Here is a 23,265-nt window from a genome sequence, read left to right as displayed (position 1 = left end):
TCAACCTAACATATTTGAATAAACACAAAATGTAAAAACACAGTTACAATTAAACTATTTTTTATCTTTTAAACGTGTTTTATTTAAATGTGTAACACTCGCGGTAATCAAAGTAAATACTAACTTAAAATAGTTTCATAATTAGATTAGAATTAACTATCTTTATTGTGTAATACATAACTACAGTAAATACAAATTTGAAGTATTTTCAATGTCAGCTAAAGCAACTGCACATACAAAATAACTTTGTCTTCATGGCAAAATGAGAAGACAAATTGCTTCACAGCTGCAATGAATAGTAGGCATTTTACTATTATCTGATATTATGTCACATCTACGTTTTTCATCTGTTTTAGGTCAAAGAGAGTTCAAAAAAACAGCTGATTAGGGTTGAGGGAATCATAGTTTTTGCGAAAACTTTGCACTTTAAATATTGTATTAAAATATAATGCTAATTCATTTCTGACTTCACATAGTCATTAGAGATGACCTAAGGTATGTCTGGTTCAAAACATAGTATACCCATTTAGTTTCACCTTGTATAATATGATGTCTCGCATAATATTTTTGTGGACAAGATAACAATAGCAACTCACCGAATATTGGATATAAATCGAAAAACAACCAAAAACTCAGTGCACGGAACTAAACAAATAATATTTTTAGCATGGCTGGTAAATAATTATACATTTTGTATGCACAAACCTTGAAAAGCAGCTTCAAAAAGGACAGGTTCTAGAGTAGGTGCATGCGTAGAGACGACCGCGAGCAAGGCGGAAAGAGCTGTTGCGAGCACGAGCCCCGCCATCTCATGGCGTGCCATCTCCGCCCATGCTCCGTCTCGGCTTGCCTGTACAAAAATAAACATGTTAATATTTACCTATTATACTAAATATTACAAAATAATTGAGAAAAAAGAAACACATTTTATAGAATCACGTTGTTGGCCGTGTGTGTTGCGACCCTTTGTTCTCAAGCCCAGTGGGGTATTAAAATTACGTTAAAATTGATATCAATTACATTAGTTCAATTGGAACGTAATAAGGTGAAGCTCGACGATTTTCTTTATGTGCACTAAGAAATAAAATCTATGATATGTATACCGTCAGAAAGTTTATAGCTACTTTCGACAAATTAAGTACATAACGTAGAATTAAAGAATGATATTAATCTTTACGGAGAACGTCGACGTCCGTCGTTGGAAATATTTAGACGAATAAGATTCTTATTCGAAAATTGTGGTTCAAATTGGATAATGTAAAGGATAAGATACAACATGATATTATCTATGTAAAGCCCCGATGTTGTAAACGTAAACATCGCAAACATATTTTTCGATGAAAAAAAAGCCCGCTGAGTTTGCTGCGCCCATTCTTCTCAGGTCTGAGGCATTCGTTTCGGAGTGGTTGGTAGTTTTTTACTTTGAATAAGTGATGCCACATCCGTTTTTAAATAAAAATATTTGAATTTGATGTAAATAGGTAGGTTAATAGTAGGTAGGAAATAGGTACATTCGCACTATGAACAACAAATAAATCATATGTGCAATTATTCTACAAATTCCTAAGGCAAGCGACTTTTTCTATAGCAAATGAAATGTAGGTACACTAAAAATTTATATTAATATATTGCAATAAAATCTTTAGGGTAAAATTGGTGCTCTTCGAATAGCAGTCCATAGCATTTTATTAAAATATTTTGTGGTCGTTTAAATACAACCAGAACAACGCAGCCTCTTCTAAAACTTCGCTTCAATCAAATCCAAATTCCAAACAAGAAAGTTCCATTGAACAGATAACCGCGAACTGGCAACAAAGTTTTTCTTGTTCAATAACTACTCTAGACCCAAGCTATTACACAAATGCACGATTGGTGTGACCCTTTTCATGAATCGTCTGAACATACGCCTTCTTTTATATCAAAAAGTAATTTTGGACTTATACGACTTAATCTTCAATAATGTCTGCAAAAGCGTCTGCACACTTCGATTTTCCTAAATATTATAATGTTAATAATAAAAATTAATAATTAAACATGAAGTTTACGTCACGCTGAGGCAGCAATACGTAATTGTGAAATAAGTGCATTAGTTTGCTCTTTTCTTCTATAACTAGAGCTTTTTATAGTGGTTGAAGCTAAACCCAGCAGCTAATTGTTTTGTGGCTAATGTGACCTCCACTGTCCCTGCAGCTTGCTAAATGCTAATCGTTATTCGATAGGAGTATTGTCCATAAAAAAAACAAGGTCTCCTTTCCTTGTCACTGTCAGTTTTTAAATGTCACTTTTGTAAATATTATTAAAATTGTATTTAAAATATTATTTTGAATTTAGATTACTACACGCAATTTATAGTTTTTCCAAATAAATGGTCAGCTCTTAGCTGTTATGTTAAATAATTTTATTACGTTCATTGTTAAAATAAAAACCGACTGTTAACGCAATAATATCCGTTGATTTAAAAAAATTGAATAAATCTTATCATATTTTGTAGTAATAATACAAACATGTATTGACTACTGACGTCGAAAAAGAAAACGTGACGTAGAAAAAGTAACAACTTTTACTTTTAAATTTAATAGCAATTTAGAAAATGCTGACATTAGTGTTTATGTTTGTCTTTATGTTTGGTGAAGTCGCAGTCTTGGATAATGGACTGGCTTTGAGACCACCAATGGGTTGGATGTCTTGGGGTTATTATATGTGCTCTGTAGACTGTGATAGTAATCCCAATAAATGCTTAAAGTATGTACTTATTTATAAATTTAATTGCTCACTATCTCATATTTGGTCATTTAGTTGATACATAGATTTAGACCTTAGTAAAAAATATTTTTTAAATAGCCTGTCATAGCTTGACTAGGTTTGATAACAATTATTACTTCCTATGTCCATAGTATTAGTACCTACATGTAAATATATTAAGAAAATTTGGTATTATTGATAAATATTGGTATGATATCGTCCACCAAGCAACAAATTGGATTATATCCATTTTAAAGAAAACAGTCTTATATATGTAGCAATTTCTGCAAGTCCATACATTGAAAATGATAGTGAAGTGGACACTTCTTCAGTTGCACTGAACACTTTATTACACACAAAAATTCAATGTAACTAAGTTGTCAGATTATAAAACTTGTTTGGGTAAAGTTGGCTCGAGTCAAATAAAAACACAAGAATGACAGTACACACACTGTAAATATTTTTTTTTATTGTTCAAAATATACAAGAAATAGACTACAAAACAATTTAAGCCATCCTCATGAAACTGAAGTGTTTATGTGAGGAATATAGCGAGTTCACTATCCTAAACTTAAAATATTTTAATGTTTAATAAATATTATTCTAAAAATATCAAATTACAGTAGATAATAATTTCATAAAAAATAACATGACTGAATTAAATAGCAAAGCGGAAACAAAGCACAATAATAACAATGAGACAGGCTATGCTCATTAGTAATAGGCATTTCTTAGAGTATGTAGCCATGATCGGTGGCACTCATTCCCAAGAAATGTCTCTAACATCACACTAAAAACAATGATTTAGTATTACTGGTACCTCTAATAGAATGTGGCAATAAATAAAGATAAAAATGTGAGCATTTTATTAGCCATTATAAATATGTTTATAAATTATATATTTAACACCAGTTGGAGGTTTTTTGCACAGGGTGCTAGATGGGGTTGCAAAGCATTTTTCTCTGCCCTTAAGTAGTAGTGTGTAAGCATTATTGTCTCAGTTTGAATAGCAAGCGAAATTAGTGAGCCAAAGAGACTTAACATGTTATGCTCAATTGTAATCGGCAGGGTGTATCGTTTACCATCAGCTGAAATACTTGCTTGTTTCATCACTTCTTTTGATGAAAAATAATACAAACACTTCTTAAGAAATATTATTTCAGTGAAAAATTAATACTATCTGTTGCTGATACATTTTATAATGATGGTTACCTCGATGCTGGATATGAGTACATTATTATAGACGATTGCTGGGCAGAGAAGGAGAGAGACAAGTTAGGAAGACTTGTGCCTGACCACAAAAGATTTCCTCATGGAATGAAGTATATAGCTGATTATGTATGTATTTCTTAAAGATAATTATATGGCGTGAATGTCACACAACTCTTTGGAACACTCCCCATAATAAATGTGGTAGAAGAAACATTTGGTATCTTTGTCCAAAGAGGCACTGTGCAAGCCTTTGTCCAAAGAGACACTGTGTAAGCCTTTGTCCAAACTCCAAGGTACACAGTTTGATGATGAGGCAGAAGTTTAATTCAAGCTTGAGTTTATGTTTTTATTGTTATATTACCGTCTGAAAAAGACTTTATTCATGTAACAAAATTATAGATGAAACATGTAATGTGAGATCGACATTGATTTTTTCAAGGTAAAAGTGGAAAGAGTCTTCTGGGGGTATAACTGAACAAGGTTCTTCACCCCATTCTGCAGCCGGCATATACAAATTTCTTCCTGCACTCTCAATGATTTCCTGAGAGAGCCATGCTCAGCTAGAGTAAAAAAGCGCAGTCACAGGTTTTTACACCTGATTGGTCCATTTTGATGGACCTTTATGAGAGACATAATGATAACCCAAAGGATGTGGGTGATTTCTCATCCACACTAGGTTATTTATTTATCAACTATTTAATTAATTAACAATTAATGTAACCCAATAAATTAAAGATGTAAAGTATCTACTTGTAGAGCCCACAATGTATGGAAAACAAAAATACCACACAGAGTAAGAAAATAACTTATTATATCACCTAACAAAAAATACTTACTTAAAATATTATTAAATTCCGTTGTTGGTGAGTCTCAGAGGTTTACCAGTAAAATTTCTTACCTACTTAAATATCTTGGACTGTTGCTGTAAGTTTTATTCTAACATGAACATCTTGTTTTAACTAAAAGGTTCTTAACAAATTTAGTTAGATTAGTATTGGACGCTGTTTTGAACTGTTTGTCTCATACATACAGTTTTTTTTAGATTCACTCCCGCGGTCTTAAGTTTGGAATGTACACAAATGTAGCTGAAGTAACATGCATGAGGTATCCCGGCTCGAAGGACCATTTCTATATCGACTCAAAGTTATTTGCGGAATGGGGAGTTGATTACATAAAAGTAGATGGCTGCTTTGTCGGAGAAGAGTTTTTGAATACTGGTAATAGAGTTTTCTTAGTTGTAAACCAACGATGAAGTTGTAGGAAGCCATCAACCTTCTGCGAGCCATATCTCAAATTCGGAAAAGTTGCAATCACACTAACAACCTTTGAAATGTAATTTTTAAGAGATGGGGGGGAATAAATACCTATATGTATTAATGTTTTTTTTTATGGAATAGGAGGACAAACGAGCGTATGGGTCACCTGGTGTTAAGTGATCACCGCCGCCCACGATCTCTTGCAACACCAGAGGAATCACAGGAGCATTTTCGGCCTTTAAGGAAGGAGCACGCTCTTTTTTTTATGGTACCCATGTCGTATCGTCTCGGAAACACCGCACAAGGAAGTTCATTCCACAGCTTTGTAGTACGTGGAAAAAAGCCCCTTGAGAACCGCACTGTGGAGGACCGCCACATATCCAGATGGTGGGGATGATATCCTAACTTGTGGCGTGTCGTGCGAAAGTGGAATTTGGCGGCAGGAATCAGGTTAAACAGCTTTTCGGAACACTCCCCGTGATAAATGCGGTAGAAGACACACAATGAAGCGAGATCTCTACGCAACGCCAAGTGATCCAGCCGTTCACATAGCACTTGAAAACCTTCGTCTTCAATCGCTGTGGTATTTGGGACCAGAAGATTTTACGGAGCTTCCCGATGACCATCCGAGTTGAATTCGACGAGTGACCCCTTTCGCGATATTGGACCTGCCTAACTGGATTGTTTGTCTAATGTAGACGTTCTCGTCAACTATTTCGAGAGTCCAGTTCCCAATAATTACGGGAGTAGGTGCAACATGGTCATTAGACATTATCTTCGTCTTGTCCATGTTCATTTTGAGATCTTCTCCTTGGGCAGTTGTATTGAGGCCATCGAGCATATGGCTTAAGTCTTCGATGGTCTTAGCCATGATTACGATATGGTCTGCGAATCGAAGGTGAGTGATGTATTCGCCGTAGAATCATATTATAATTTCCCTACAAATATATAATAATGTATAAATTTTTCAATTAATAATTTACAGATTTTGTACAATTTACTCGAAATAATTTTATTGTAGATGCGTATAAATAAACAACTCAATATTTATTGTTCTTTTTTTTAATTTCAGCCTATATAAAATTCGGCCAACATTTAAATGCGACGGGACGGCCCATTGTGTATTCATGCAGTTGGCCGTATTATATAGAGTTCATTCATAAGAAAACGGTGGGTAGTTTGAGATTTGGATTAAGAAAATTGATTATATTTTCATGCAAAGTGTTATGTGACGCAACAAAATACTCTTACTTATCGCGTAAGAGTTAGATAAGAAAAAATAAATCATAAAAAAGCGCTATACATGTAACTATATTGAGCTTTTTTTATGATTTATTGTTTTTCATTAACAATAAATGAATAAATGTACACACTCTGTAAATATATAAACGCATTACGTAAAAAAATATCTGTGAAATGATTTTTATGATAACTACCATTATCAAAGAGTAGTCGCCCTCGACTATAAACACATAGAGTACTTTTCTTATCCTACCTACTTACTTTTTAATTGTTACCTTCTCTGTGTTACGCCTTTTAACATAAGCTATGTGTCACTGAAAATCCCATAAAATCGTTCAGCGGTTTTGAAAATATTAAAAAAAAACTTTGAATCTTATTCCAATGGTTCCACAAACAGTTATAATTTGAATTTTGACCAAAGTGTGTTTAGCAGAAAGAAACAACATTAATTTTACGAGAATCTTGCCACTATACATTAGTGAAAACCGCATTCAAGATTAGCTCTTAGAAACGCACAGGCTAGCATAAAAATTCAAAAACTTTTTAATGGTCTCGGAAACATAAGTAAAATGTGTAAAATATTGTTTCTTTGAAATAATATTTTAAATGTTGGTACAAACACAGTATGCTTACGGCTTCATTATAATATTGTTTAATAATAATAAAGCTATTTTATTCCGTACTAAAAAAACATTCACCATTTGAAAAACCAAGAATCTTAAGCTATAAAGTATATACTATAAAATGTCTCTTAGTTCGGCGTGCCGATTGGTAAAGGCCTCCTCCAACGATTTCCACTCTTTTCTGTTTTGGGCAACTCTTCTCCAGTTAGATCCTGCTGTCAATCTTATTTCATCTTTCCACCACAAAATATAGATCTACCTAATATTATGTTTAGGTAGATGTACCTATATTATAGCATCTTATGTTGTATACAAGAATTATCTAATATACATTTCAGCCAAACTATGACGTTGTGTCGCATAACTGCAATATGTGGCGCAATTTCCATGACGTGGTTACTTCCTGGCCGGCTATCAGGACCATCATAACTCACTACAAAGAGTCCTACGATCAGTTGAGCCCTTATCATGCACCCGGGCAATGGAACGATCCGGATATGGTAAATATTTAGAACATTTTAATACGGTTCATATTAGTTTTACCTGTATGTATGTCCATATGTGTATATTACAAGCGAAACACATTAAAATCTTAAGTGAGATGTTGGTTCCTAGTGTAAACATACACACATAAATACTTTTAAACGGAACATTATTCTTGAGTGTAATTAAAAAAAAGGTCGCGTCGAATTGGACGTTTCACAACCTTTTTATTTACATGGTTGTAAGAAAAAGATTTGGGAGAATTTCAACATTTGTAATATACTCGTATCAATGTTAAGTAATTTTAAAATTTCAAGTCATTTAGTATTATTATTATTTAATTGCGTTTAACTTATAATAATATATATTATAATAATAATATTGACACACTCTTACACAAATTATGTTGCCCCAAACTAGGCATAGCCTGTACTGTGGGTGCAAGACAACGATATATTTAATACAATATACTTACTTAAACATACATAAATACATATAAACATCCATGACTCGCAAACAAGCATCCATATTCATCATATAAATGATTGCACCTACCGGGATTCGAACCCGGGACCTCTAGCTTAGTGGTCAGGGTCACTAACCATTTGGTCGTCATCGGTCCTCAAATAAATAAATAAAAACATTTTTTTTTTCAGTTAATATTAGGCACTGGTTCACTCACAGACAACCAGAGTCGTGTACATATAGCCGTCTACGTAATGCTGGCAGCACCTTTATTGCTAAGCTGTGATATGAAAAAAATAACCGACTATGAGAAACAACTTCTATTGAATTTAGACCTTATTGCAATTGCACAAGATTCATTAGGAGTAATGGGGAAACCATATGAGGTAAATATTTTCATATTCAGTTTTCGCAAATCTGTTTTGTATAATTCAGTTTTAAAGCTCAAAGTGGAATTTTTATGTATTTTTTTTTGCACGGTCGCTATTCTATTAGTTGCAAAAGTCACAGAATAAAGAGTAGGTCACAGAAGTTTATCTTGTATCTTAAAAAATAGCTACTTTAGATGCTTAATACTAAGGTTTATATTCAAATAACTCAGTTCGTATCTGCGATGGACTAATAACACATTGATAAATTAGTTTTGCTCAATAGGATCTACTCGTGCGAAACTACTTATTGGGTGGCCATTTTCTCGTTATTTTACTATTTAATTAAGGCTGTAAATTCGAGGACCAATCTGACAAGACCAAAGCTATCTTACAAATTTGCACGATGATAGAAAAAAAAATTACCTCCTTTGTTTAATTATCTATCTATTATAAATATAACGAAAATATGTATGTGAGCGATTAATCGCTTATTTAACTCTTTTAATAAGTTATTAATAAAATTAAGTTTTTGATCTTTTGTTGATATAGTGCGACTGCCGCACATTATCAAATTAAATTTGCCGTCCAAAAATTCAATCAATGGAATCGCTGTATCCGATGCAAAATTTACATTAAACCTCTAAACTGCATATGAAGTCCTGGTACATGTTGCTAGGATGACACATGACTTCAACAGCTATGAAAGACTTTACTATCATCTCATTATCTCGCCGAATCCTATAGATTAACCTGTTTGTGTCTCTATTGTCTCGCTTTTTCGTTTCACCGAGTTTTAAATCACAAGGAACGATTCTAAAGAAGTTTCACTTCAATAATAAATCTTAATAAAGTTCCAGTTTTGTTATTTCAGTTACAAAACTCAGTAACTCTATGGGTCAAGCCGCATTTGCCGCGTAAAGGAGACAAGTATCATTCCGTCTCGTTCGCACTTGTGAACTTACAGAGCGAAAGTAGCTCCGTCTCTTTCACGCCCGGTTCCTACAGTCTCAATTCTACGGATGGATATACAGTAATGGTAAGCAATATTTACGATTGAGAAAATTGCATGGATTTTAATTTGCAGATGTAGCTAAAGACATCTTCAAAAAGCTAAAAGAGAAAATTAGTATTTTAAGACTTTTACACCCCGATAGACAGACAAAACTGATAGATTTTTATAATGAATAAAAACATTTTTTTTATAGCAAATGAGGACAAACGAGCGTACGAGTCACCTGATGTTAAGTGATCTCCGCCGCCAACATACCCTTGCAACACCAGAGGAATCACAGGAGCGTTGCCGGCCTCTTAAAAAGGTGTACCCATGTCGAATCGTCCCGGAAACACTGCAGAAGGAAGCTCATTCCACCGCTTTGTAGTACGTACGTTCATTCCAAATACCTAGTTATATCTTTCGTTTCTACAGCCATTTAATTTAACATTTAGTGTAATTCTGTTTTTAGGACATATTCCAAAGAAAGTTTATCAGAAACGTGACGTTGCGTGATTCTATCAGTGTTGAAGTGCCCGCTGAAGGTAGGTTGTTAAAATTATTAGTTCTTACAGATCTGAGAAAAAAGGTAATATATATATATGTTATATGTGATAATTCCTTACGGGACATTTGTCGCTTTACTATATATTCATATATTATATAACTACGTTAGCTTGCAACGCCCCGGATATTAGATACTCATAGACTTTTAATATACTAACGTATAGACAAACAATTGCGCATCCACCCAGAAAGGAGGATCTCCCACGGAGATACAACAAGATAGGAAAGGGAAGCGAAGCTATTGTTACTGTAACAGATTTTTATTGACAAGTCGTAAATAGTCAGCCTCGCTTGGCGTTAGCCCCTTAGTATTTTAAATATTTCACCACTAGCTAACGCACACATTGATAAATATTATAGACTTTAGAAGTGGGAGAGTCACGCTGCCGTCTTATGACGTCAACACAATCGGGCCAGACTCGTCCGGGTTAATTACTACACTCGCACAGAATACCGGCGCGAAGTAGCGGCCTAGTGCCGCTATGTTTCGTATAGGTTAGTGTCGAGGACCGGAGGCCATCTCTCCTGAATGAACACTACGCATTCAGTTAAACTGGTACTACCTAATCAAATTAATAATTTAAATTTGGTGTAAGGATTCCGGGGATACTCCACAAATATTTTTCATTCCTATTTTCATATTCTCCATCTTCTACCGCATTTATCACGGGGAGTGTTCCGAAGAGCCGTTTCACCTGATTCTGACCTGGCGGCGGTGATCACTTAACACCAGGTGACTCGTACGATCGTTTGTCCTCCTTTTCCATAAAAAAAAACATATACACAAAACTTCACTATTAACAATCAGATCATACTGCGCCTGTCACGCTAGAAGCTATTGATAGAGAGATATAATATTAATATTTTGTTGATATTGTTTCAGATGTCATCATCTACACGCTATTCCCGCTATGAATACGAATCTTTCACATTATTCGCTCTCGAAATATCGTTAATTATTAATTATAAGTATTTTTTAGAAACTTAAGATTTTTTATTTTTTGGAACACCTTAATTTTATGAGTTATCTTTTTTTTTTATAATAATAAGGGACGAGCCGAGCAGGATGTTGAGCTGATAGGATAGTGCCGCTCAGGATTCTTGTAAAACTCGAAAATCCTGAGCGGCACTACAATAATTGCGCTCGTCACCTTGAGACATAATCATGTTAAGTTTCATTTGCCCAGTATTTTCACTAGGTACGGCGCCCATCAGACCGAAACACAATAATGCTTACACATTACTGCTTCACGGCTGAAAAAGGCGCCCTTGTTGTACCCATAACCTAGCCCGCATCCTGTGCAAAGATGCCTCCAACTGGTAAATGCCTAAAGTCGCCTCTTACGACACCCTTGGGCCTGGGACTTGCCTATTATTTTAATGCCCCGGGGAAGGCCAGCGCAAAAGTCTTAAGGCGACACTAAATGCCCGCGACCTTGAGCGATATGAGTTCACGGCTGCCGGCCCGCCATCTATGTAACAAAGCCAATATTTTCAAAATTCTTGGGTGGAAAACAGTTTAAATGCTTACAATCCTCGTTATTCAATACTAATCTGAATAAATTAACCTACACAAAATAGTACAAGCTATAAAAATAACTTTTCTGAGAGAAGTACCAAAAAAATGCATCACGCCATGCCAAAAAACTTGTTTAACTTCAAAGAAAAGTGGTAGTTCAAAAAGGCTCGGCAGTGTAAACTATAACCAACAGCAAGCATAAGCAACCTATAAATAAGACTTAAGGATATGTGTAACGGGATTAAGTAGTGTTCATAGCTCGAAATGCTATACTTTCACCACAAAACTTGTCTAAAAACACCATGTTTGCGTGTTTTCTGCTTACTCTTCGCCTTAAGTGTTTATTACGCTCAGATTTGTTAGAGTAAGAGGTTATACGCGTACTCCACCGAAGAATCCAACCCCGCTGAACCTCGACCGAACGACCGGGTTGGTCGATAACGTAAATTTCTGCTAAAGCAATTCGAGAATTAGTGCTTCGCCTCTACATAAGGCATCAAGAACTATTGGCTCAGCTTAGCGCAGTTAACACGTAAGGTAATTCATAACATTAAGATAATTATTTTTTCATGGAAAACGAACTTACGGGTGACCTAGTGGTGAGTGATCATACACTTACGCAATGCAACTAACAACAAGGAACAAACATACACTTGTTATGCCTACTACTCGGCTAAGTCGAGTTAGTAAGTCTTTTGTTGGGCGATGTGCTCGTATATGCTTTTACAACGAGATCCTAGAAATGTTCAAAACAATGGTATAACGACATTCAAAAGAATTGTTAAATGATGATAATGATTCCACAGACTGGGAATGGAGCGACCGTCCTCAGGCTATTAAATAATAAGTTTAATTGTACAACATTACTATGTAAACAATTTTTTTTTCATTAGCATTATTTTTGCAATGGGTGGTAGCTTTTAACTTTCAGTATGTGATGTCACATCCTATTTTGAATGTAAATATTTGAATTTGATCACCGCCGCACACATTCTCTTGCAACATCAGACGAATCACAGGAGTTTTCCGGGCTTTTAAAGAAGAATTATGAAGGGGAAAAGCTGGACCAACTGGCCGGGATCCTCGTGGTTACCAGCGTTTAAAACGACACCAAGTAAAAAAGTTTTACAAACTTATACCGTGTAATAATAATTATAATCAGCAACAAAGTAACAATCTTAAAATTAGAAATACTTCACAATTAACACACCAATTACGATTACACACATTACGGTGACACAACCGCCTCGCCAGGGGTGGGACAGACGCCTTAAAGTGACGTTTACAGAAGACTGTAGTGACATCTGTTAGTTGGCCCGAAAATGAAAGCTTTGTCAGCTGTCACTCGCTTTGAAATCTTTCAACTTTTCTTTATTTGTGTCACTGCCCACTAGTCATAAAATGGCGGCTACTTTAGCGTTAGCGCATGTATGTAGCTCTTGTGTTCCTTTTTGCAATACACTACTAAATCTATCCTTTATATATATATATATATATATATTATGTTGTGACAAAATTAAGTAACTAACTCTACCCGCAATTTCAACATGGTAAAAAATTGCAATACCTACATTAAAAAGTAGACTTAGTTATTTGCGTCACAACATTAAAAATGAATTTTATAATTTGGAGCAATAGTTATTTTCGGGGCCAATCTCCAGATGGCGCAAGTTTTCTAATAGACAGCTCATAATGCGTAGAGAGGGCTCTCTTTTCCCTATATATTATAATTCTCTTTGCGCCTGTTCGGCACTCGTCTGGCGCCTGTTCTCGCCCACACTCGCACCGCACGCCGGTTACACCTGAGCCAAGACGAATACCGAATCATATTTCTTGGCTCGACGTTCTCAACTAAGACATATAGTTTCCGCAAAATAACTCCTTATTCAATAAATTTTCTAAACATATTATTAAACAATCAAAATATGAAAATGTAGAGGTTAAGTATTTATTTTTGTAAATTTTATCGCATTTTTAAAATTAGGTAAGGTTTAATTTAGTATACGTATGTGCCAGTTAATTAATACAAGATAAAACACAAGAGAGAAAGTCGTTACTCGCACAAACCCTAAACGTTATAAATTAACTCCAGTTTCTGACATAAGGGTACAAGCGAGTCACGTACAGATGTCCCCTACTCATTGTCGCAACTCGAATTCAAGTTTTTTAAGATCGATTTACACTTAGTGGTGGTTAGTTTCATAAAAACTGATTATTTTTGTATATGAGTCATTAGTGGAGCGTGGTGCTCACTTTATGGTAGGTGATAACCCCCATTACATCATTAATATTGCGCCACAGATAGGTTTTTCAACCTCACAACATATATTAAGTGTCACACGCGGCAATTATTCATGATTATTTTCGCTTTAATCCAATTACAAGTATTTATTATAGCATACAGTATCTAAGTGTTTATTTAAATACACGTTCAGCTGACCCGACAGACTGTTCTATCAATAGAAAAGAAAATGATGTAAGTATTCGGGAATAATGTGGTTTAAAACCATCGGAAATGTGTAATCAAAGTTGATCATATAGAAATAAAATAATAAAGATTTATATCATATTTGTTTAAACAGCTTTTACATTACATTACCGCTTTATAATTGCCAATTTTTTAAAGTATTAAAGTGGATATAGTATGTTATCCGTAAGAGATAGACATATGACATTGCGGACTTTTCTGTAGACCCATACAAGATACACTATTCTACTATATATTATTTCCTTATATCTCAATGGGTTTAGATAGACTCATATCGAGACATATATGGAGGTAAGCAAGAGCTGTGTCTGCCGTCAAATTAAAATAAAAAATATTATTATTGCAAGCCATATTCATACAAAATAATAAACTTTAAATACATAATAACAAAATATCTCCTCCCATTTATCTCTCATCGCATGATGGTTCACCTCTCACTAATTTAGGTAGACTTTTTAATGATTGCTTCACATGAATATTGGACTAATCGCGTGTTATTAATTATAACTGCATTGTCCTTTGTGGGAGATAAGTTTATAACGTATGTCTTCCGTTACTACGGAACATCAGTTAGTGTAAAAATCTTCATGTCATTATAATATTTTTTAAAATAACATTCAACCTGGTAGTTTTCAATGTAAAGTGTTTATTTAGTGGGTGTCGACAATATAGTTATGCAACTGCAACCAACGAAAACAGGCTTCGTATTCAAAATAGAACTGATCTGGTTGAAGCCTAAAAAGAGGCATTGTATTGTTAAAGTATCTAAGCCATTTTTGAACAAAAGGAAAAATGATAATGAAAAGATTTATTTTTTAACTACGTCTTTTAAAATATACGAATATTTTGATACAATATCACTTTTAGTTAAAAGCATTTTTATATTTATACAAATTATATAAAATTATGACATAGGTACCAATGGTAGGGGATACAAGTTTGACCCAAGTTAAGGAAGGGACGTAACTTCAGAATGCCTCACAACATATATATATCGAATCGAACTTTCTGTGTTCCCTACATAATATCCTTTATATATATATCGTTTGGTCTTTCGTCTTTCATTTTTTTTTTTTTACTTTCCAACGTCTAATAACACATCTATAAAATAAAATAAACCACTTGTTTAAAATTACCAAAAAATATCGGCCTACGTAGAAAAGACTTACTGATACTGAGACTGGTACGTAAAGCCATTGAAATTAATAAACATACAAATTTCAATAGAGAAGATGGTCAGATGGTCGTGAAATATCGAACACCTGGGATCCAATAATCACTAAAATAATACCCAAAACTACACATACCAAAACAGCAGAGGACAAAGTCAGTAAATTTTGCCAAAAACTATTTATCTACAGCAAATACCACCTCAGAGGCATTAAATAATGATAGAACGTCATTGATGACAACTATTAAAGAAACTATCTCGACTCTTCTCAACCGCACTCCCCCTGAAAACGTGCTCTGAAAAGGTAACGAAACGTCGGATTAGCTAAAATAATAATAAAAATCTAACTTTTACGCAAAGTCTGATGTTGTTCAAAAGACACAATTGTAACAATTAAATGCGTTTTAATCTTTTTAAAATTGTTTTCTTTAAAATCTCAGAAAACTCTCAGAATCCCCGCTCATTATAACAATATAATTATATAGGATTCATATTCCACATTGCGATTTTACATCTTTATAGAAATATCCGGAAATCCTTTATTTCAATAAACAGCAACAAAAGATGTGGCATTGTACGTGATTTGAATTAGGACTATGTATTTACAAAAAAAAAACACAGCTAGAAAAACTTGGTGACAAATGGGGGCTCCAATTTACGTTCTCTCTTCTGTAACGTAGGTAAACATCTTTAAAATAAAACTATGTATACATATTTTCGTAATATTTGTTACAAATATTAAAACTATAGTCTACTGTACTTTAAATTCTATAGACATTGTTTCTCTCTAATCTACCTCCTGACAACTTAACCTAGTCTTTGCTAAGTAAGTTGTCATTCGATTACTAACGTGTTTGATGCAAACGATCAGCAAGCCAGTTGATCTTCAACAGTTGACCAGAGTGGTCGGTCGCCTTAAAATACATATCAGTTCTTTGTTCCAAGTATTAAGTGAAGTCATTATAATAACTATACTCTAATAAAGTGCTATTGCGAAGAAAGCGTTTTAATAGACGAACTAAAATATTTATATATCTTTAAGCGATTCATTTTGAAGCCACCAATAATAATATATACTTTTCTTTATTCTTATTTTCGTTATTCAGACAAACGCTACCTTTCAACCCCAAATAATGTAATTTTTTATTTGGTAGATTAATTGTGTTAATAATCATAATATCACACATTCTTATTTACCATCTAATATATAAAATTCTCATGTCGCGGTATTTGTAGTTAAACTCCTTCGAAACGGCTTGACCGATTCTCATGAAATTTTGAGTGCATATTGGGTAGGTCTGAGAATCGGACAACATCTATTTTTCATCCCCCTAAGTGTTAAGGGTGGTCCACGCCAATTTTTTTTTATAATTTTTTAGACATTTTTTTTAAATTTGATTGATTATGAGTTAGTATTAAAAAATACACACAACTTCAAATTTTCACCTATCTACGATCAACAGTTACTTTTATGTATAGTTATTTTGTATCGCGATTTTAATATCGGCAATACAACGTTTGCTGGGTCAGCTAGTTATTCTATAAAAATACAATCCTGAGAACATACATATCATACAAACCCATTTCCTTAATACTGAACTCGATAAATACTTTGTATATAAATCTAATTAAAATAACACGATAACCACATTAGGGCTAATCGCCTCGAGATCTAAATACTCCGATACCAATAAGGTATGCCTGCGGTATCCTAAATATTTCTATTAGCTAGCATTATATAAGTTTCATCGTTATCCTTCTGTCCGTCTGTTAATACTTTTATTATTAAGACCAAATTATAATTAAGGATCAAAGTATCTTTTTTTTTCATGATCATAAGGGACAAGACCAGCAGTACGTTCACCTGATGGTAATTGATACACCCTGCCTATTACAATGCAGTGTCGCTCAGGATTCTTGAAAAACACAAAAATTCTGAGCGGCACTACAATTACGATCGTCACATTGAGACGTAAGATGTTAAGTCTCATTTACTCAATGATTTCACTAGCTGGGATGGACACACTACCAATTTGTTTGGATGGCACATATATTACGTTTAATGTTTTTTTTGTCTCTTTCTGTTTTGATTTCAAGGTATATGTTCTCTGTGAACCATGTGACTATTTATTTAAATATTGAGTCTTTAGTTCTTTGTATGACTTTTACGTTTGAGACACAGTCAGATCCCCCATAGTTGGATCGGTTTCAGGATAGTTTTATAAATAAGCAACTTATTGTACAGCAGAGCCAGTAGAGCCCCGGTATTTGAGGTTAAGTTCGTCTCGCTTTGTTTGATTTTGTTTCGTGCATGTCAGTCTACGATCTAAGTGCATAGGTACCAAGATTTTTTTAATGAAAATAATGGACGATGCGAGCAGGACGTTCAGTTGATGGTAATTGATACACCATCGCAATGCAGTGCCGCTCAGGATTCTTGAAAAACACAAATATTCATTCATATACATATTCATATACAAATAGTGGTAATACAATTGCGTTCGCCACCTTTAGTCATAAGACGTTAAGTCTCGTTTGCCCAATAATTTCAGTAGCTACACAGTAATGTTTACACATTACTGCTTCACGGCAGAAATAGGCGCCGTTATGGTACCCATAATCTAGCCGGTATCCTATGCAATGGAGTCTTCCACTGGTGATTGTATATAATTAAGGCTAAGATTAAATCAGTGCAAATTATATTTGTGCCGTTATCAGTTGATAATAAAAGCAAGAACTAAGCTGTAGAAGTTGTAGCCGAGATACGAAATTAAACGAATGATCGATAGACGAAACTTGTACGTGAAGTTATTACGGCGGAGGAAGTTTGCCGGCTTGTCGAGCGCAGTTCTTGATGGTTTGATACGTACGCTGCAAATGAAACTTTATTATCTCTCAGTAAATGTGTATTTCGATTACGCTTGTATTATGTATGTATTTATGTACAAAACGAATGAGTTGCCAAATTCAAATTCAGAACAATTATCCAAATCTTTTGAGTTTTCTTTAGTGTCAATTCCGCCAATATTTGTCGTTAAACAATTCGACACGTGTTGCGACACGCTTACGTAAAAGATTAAAAAAAAATTACAATGGCAAAACTTACGTCACCGAGTATTGCCATACTTAATTAAATAAGATTTGTGACTTTCATTTGTTAGTTATATCAATAGTATTTTGTTTTTACAATTATGTTAAATCAATATTTTATGTCATCTGAAATACTTATGTCACATTCTTATAAATACAAATATAAACTAACGATTTTCTATAGATGCAATTTTTTTCAATGCCGTAATAACTTCACGTACAAGTTTCGTCTATCGTTCTGGATATCTCGCGTCAACCCTTTGTGTTACACTTGTCTGTGACAATTGTGTGCCGTGCACCTCCGAAGAAACCAAACCAGAGCAGTTAAGTGGGAGTTTATGGTTATTGGATGAACATTTCTATTTGCCATTGCCTAGCATTGACCGACAGGTTAATAGCGCTCATTTCTCAGCATCGTACGTACAGCAGACGTCCCTACTCATATGAGAGCAATCAATAATTTGGCTTTGCAAGTTCATATCGAGTAACATTTAATACGAAAGTATGTCGTTAGCCTCATAAATGCGAGCTATTACAAAGAGAAACGCTTTTGATTTTAGATTTCTACCGCATTTATCACGAGATATGTGTGAGCTGTTTGACCTGATTCCTGATGCCGAATTCCACCTTCGCCCGATAAGCTCAAACTGTGTGCGGTGCGGCCTTCACAGTGCGGTTTTCAAGGACGATACGACATGTGTATCAAAAAAAGTACAACGTCGAATATTAGGAGTTAAAGTATGAAATTACGATTATCTATATATTATAAAATTATTATAATTTTGTACTGAGAAGCTCAAACTGTTGTCATCAACCTTATAAAAAAATATTTTATCAAAGTATTAGTTTCTTTATCTATATACATTTCTGCTATCTGACGGGAAGGATATTAATTATTTAATTTTCGGTATAACTTTAAGGACCCGGAATCAACGTACATACAAAATGTATTGTAATTATTGTAACTGTTTTTACATTAGTTTTTGCGTAAAAGTTACATTTTTGCGTTATTATTATTTACAAATATGCATTTTATTAAACCCGATGTTTCGTGACCTTTTCTGAGCACGTTTTCAGGGGGCCTAATAGTATTAGGGTGGCCTAGCAATTTCAGCTGGAGCAGTTATCTTGAACTTACGACTCAATTCTGAACTAGTTTCGCATTGTCTAAACTATTCATAGTTTCTTATGTGGTTATTGCAACCGTAGTTAATAATTAGCAACAATAAAATTAACTAAAAGTGTTCAAACAAATTAGAAAAAAGTCCTAAACCACAATTAGGTGAAAAAAGCGGATAAAAGGGGAAAAAAATTATTATGTCCTAAACTACGCAAAATCGTAGAACATACATAGGGGTGATTCGGATACTCATCACCATGAGGCTTTCAAATTTTAGCTTTGGACGTCAACTTCTCGGCCACCCTGTATAGAAACACAGTTAAATACACGCGTTTTTAATCCTTTAACAAGTGTTTAAATTTAAATTACGAAAAAATTGGTAAATGGAATATTTTACCACTTAAAAACCTCTCCGAATCGAGGGGCAATCTCACTACGTCTTTCACCATCATTGATAGTGAGACACCTGCAATGAAGTGACAAACAATCAGTTAGTATCACTTTTCTATAGTTAAACCTTATCTTTTTTGAAGTGAAAACTCCTTTAGGGGCGTTGGGCACTTTTCTTGGGATGAGTATAAAATGTTAAACCCGCGTCAGGACACGTGACTTGATCGAAATTTCGTAAGACATTCGTTGAAATAATGGAAGAGATTTGATTTTTCTGAGTGATAAACGTTTTAATGTAAAATAATTGTAATAGGTCTGAAGTGTTAGTTATTTTTATCAAATATAAATTGTCATTTTTATACACGATAGCGCAATAAATGAATATTGTATTTAACCACATAAATGCTAGTACTTGCAATCCGTGCGAAATTATGCCCTAACCATTCCAAATTTTTCAAAAACGCGTAACGTTAATGTTAAAGTTTTCACTTCTGCTGGCAGTCCTGGAGTGCAACCTGTTTTTTTTTTCGTTTTCTTGCCCTGGAGTTATATATTACGATGTTCACTAGTACTTATCGCATAGAATCCACTTTACATCACATGTCACAATCCGCCTTTACCCCTTCATTTCTGTGCCTATTTCACATAGAAAGGCAAGCTTCAATGCTTGCTTCTTAGATCACTTATACGTCTAGATAAACTGTGACAGCTGTGAATACATCGAAAAAATTGAGGTTGACTGTTGACCTCTATTTTTAGCAATGAATGCACACTAACAAAACACTACAAATCGCGAGTGTACGACGTAGCTTGTCACACACTCTTAAGTAATAAGCCTTGCCTGTTTTCATCAGTTTATTAACAGCAAGAGGACTTCTATCTAGACGAATGAAAATAAGACGAGCAGGACGGTCAGCTGATGGTATTTGATACTTGACAAACGTAAAAATTCTGTGCGGCACCACAACTGCGCTCGTCACCTTGAGACATAAGATCTCTAGTCTCATTTGCCCAGTAATTTTACTAGCTACGGCGCCCTTTAGACCGAAACACAGTAATACTTACACATTACTGCTTTACGGCAGAAATAGCCGCCGTTGTGGTACCCATAATCTATCTGGCATCCGGTGCAAAGGAGCCTCCCACTAACTAAGGTAAAATCAAGTAAACTTTACTAAGGTAAAATATAACCACGTATAAATTATCTAAGGCTTGCTTCTTCGCTTGGTAGAGTAGTTTTTACAGATTTGATGCAAATGGGTCAGTATTGTGGGTATGTTAACATCAAAACACTAATAACTTGTTTGTTTGATGCGATTGCCTTCTATCATCGCAATCAATTCTTATTTACCCTAGTGGCTGGGCTTTCTATGGGTTCATTCTTCGTGTGGAAGTTTCCTCAACGGAAGTGATGAAACCGCAAAAATGCACGGTGCGTTCATTAGCTGTGTCCTGTTTAAACACATTGCATTGATATTGCGAGCTGTTACTGCTGCGTTAGTTCCAAGCCGGAACTCGTTTTCATAAATTACTTTACTTTTAAAGTCAAATAATCAACTGTTGTAAATTTTTTGAATGTGTTTTGTTACCTTACTATAACAACGTCAGTATCCTAACAATAACGACGTCCAAAGGAGATTATCTTTTTCTATTACAAAACAGTGTTTAGACAACATAAACTACAGTGTATAGAAATAAATAAATAAATTAATAAAACAACAACCAACTTCAAAAAAACTATTCCAAAATAATACATATAATATGCACTAAAAAGTAAAAAAATAATTGCGTATTGCCTCTCGCCTTGTTACGTTGCGCGTGCGACACAAGCACATCTCACTTACAACTATGAATATTATATGTAGTTACAAACCTACCTTGGCTGACACCGACTCCAAAAATAACAATAATTGTAAAGAAGAAGAATTAGATTTATTACATTGTATAAAAATACGCAATATTTTTTTTACTTTTTAGTGATTTATATATTGTTTTGGAATAATTTTTTGAAGTAGGTTGTTTTTTTTTTAATTTTTAATGAATCTGAAGAACGCCAACTAATAATTTGTCTAAATATGTACAGACATAAGTACTAAATTTCGCAATGCAGAAATGAACGTAAGCACATTGCAATTTGATTACAGACAGTAAGAAATTCTGTCACAGATCGCACATTTACTGTAAGTCGGTGAGGAGTTCCATTGATTACTTGACGATAACAACGTTACGGTAGGTGACGCAAATATCTGGATAGCATAAAAAAAGAATAGAAGAGTTCCGTTACTTTCTCATGAATTCCATAATCAGAACCTAACTAAACTCTCACTTAACTATCTTTGAAGTATATCCTTTCCAATAAAAAAATAATCATCGAAATCGGTTGGCGTGATATTGAGTTATTCGCAAATTGAAAACTTATGGTTTTCTCATGGCTGCCATTGTCATATCTGGACCAAATTACAATTACCACACGGGAAGCACCAGCTTTCAAATAAAAATAGAATTATCAAAATCGGTTCACCCAGTCGAAAGTTGTAAGACTTATGGTTTTCTCGTGGATGCCATTGTCAGATATGGACCAATGTATATCACACGGGTAGAACCAGCTTTTAAATAAAAAAAATATATCAACATTGGTTTACCCAGTCGAAACATCTGAGGTAACAAAAATAAAAATAAATTCTTCTTTCTGAAGTCGGATAAAAATTAAAGGAAGGGATCGTAATTTTTGTCAGCTGTCATCTTTCTGTCATCATATAATCTAAATCTTTCTTAAGAATCCTTATTCCGTTAGACTTACCTTAGGTTCGACTTGTGTTTAAATATAAGAATTATATAAAGACTCTTGTTTAGACAACAGAATGACATAGATTTGTCATAGAACTTTTTTAAAACACATTATTAATTTTTTTTATAATAACACAGAAAATGTTCTAGCAACAGAGATCAGAGTCAAGACAATGCGAAAAAAGTTTTAATCTGAAATCTGAAAGCCAAGGAGGTTTTAAAGTAGGGTTAAAATAAAAGCTCATACCTTCGCGTCAGTATGCCAAACAGGCAACTTCATACTAAAACTCCTATTATTAGAATTTAAATCTTTCGACTAAAATTGAGTAAATCATATTTTAAGAGTTGTATCCATACACAATTCTATTACATATTTTATATTTTTGTATCGATACCGTATTTGAGTTTGTATTTGAATCAGATGCAACAATTTGAATGAAATTTACTACACGAAGGTTTTAGGAGCATCCAGCTTGTCGGGAACGAAGATCCTTAGTGAATAACTAAGCAGCTTTATACAACAGAAACTATAGTACCTACGTAATATACAAAATATTTTTGACCTGTTCATTTTGCTTTTGATAAAGCATATTATTTACTATAAGGTATTGTATATTGAATAGATGAAATAGATCATTTGTCATAATGCTACAAACAAAGCGCTACGCAATTTCCAGTACACTCACGACTACGTAATTCGTCGTAGTTATATTGATTTGATTTGATTTGAAATTTATTTATTATCATA

At 34.1% G+C, this 23,265-nt stretch overlaps 2 protein-coding genes across 2 annotated transcripts in view; one reads left to right on the top strand and one right to left on the bottom strand.

Annotated features, from left to right (window-relative positions):
• The window catches only part of LOC126968371 (pikachurin-like), a 168,858-nt gene that overhangs the window by 113,346 nt on the left and 32,247 nt on the right, over positions 1-23,265 (bottom strand). The window contains exon 2 of the mRNA XM_050813359.1: positions 706-850. Within this exon, the coding sequence (XP_050669316.1) occupies positions 706-823 (118 nt within the window). The 5' untranslated portion in view covers positions 824-850. The remainder of the gene's footprint in view (positions 1-705; positions 851-23,265) is intronic.
• LOC126968418 (alpha-N-acetylgalactosaminidase-like) lies at positions 3,903-10,935 on the top strand. Its single transcript, XM_050813443.1, has 8 exons — positions 3,903-4,080; positions 4,997-5,171; positions 6,283-6,380; positions 7,414-7,575; positions 8,215-8,409; positions 9,266-9,430; positions 9,858-9,930; positions 10,836-10,935. Exons 1-8 carry the CDS (start codon positions 4,060-4,062, stop codon positions 10,865-10,867), a joined length of 921 nt encoding a protein of 306 aa, XP_050669400.1. The 5' UTR covers positions 3,903-4,059; the 3' UTR covers positions 10,868-10,935.

This window comes from Leptidea sinapis, chromosome 15 (genome assembly GCF_905404315.1).
Source record: "Leptidea sinapis chromosome 15, ilLepSina1.1, whole genome shotgun sequence".
Lineage (NCBI taxonomy): Eukaryota > Metazoa > Arthropoda > Insecta > Lepidoptera > Pieridae > Leptidea > Leptidea sinapis.
The sequence above is the reverse complement of the archived record's forward strand: the minus strand, read 5'-3'. Positions and strand labels throughout refer to the sequence as shown.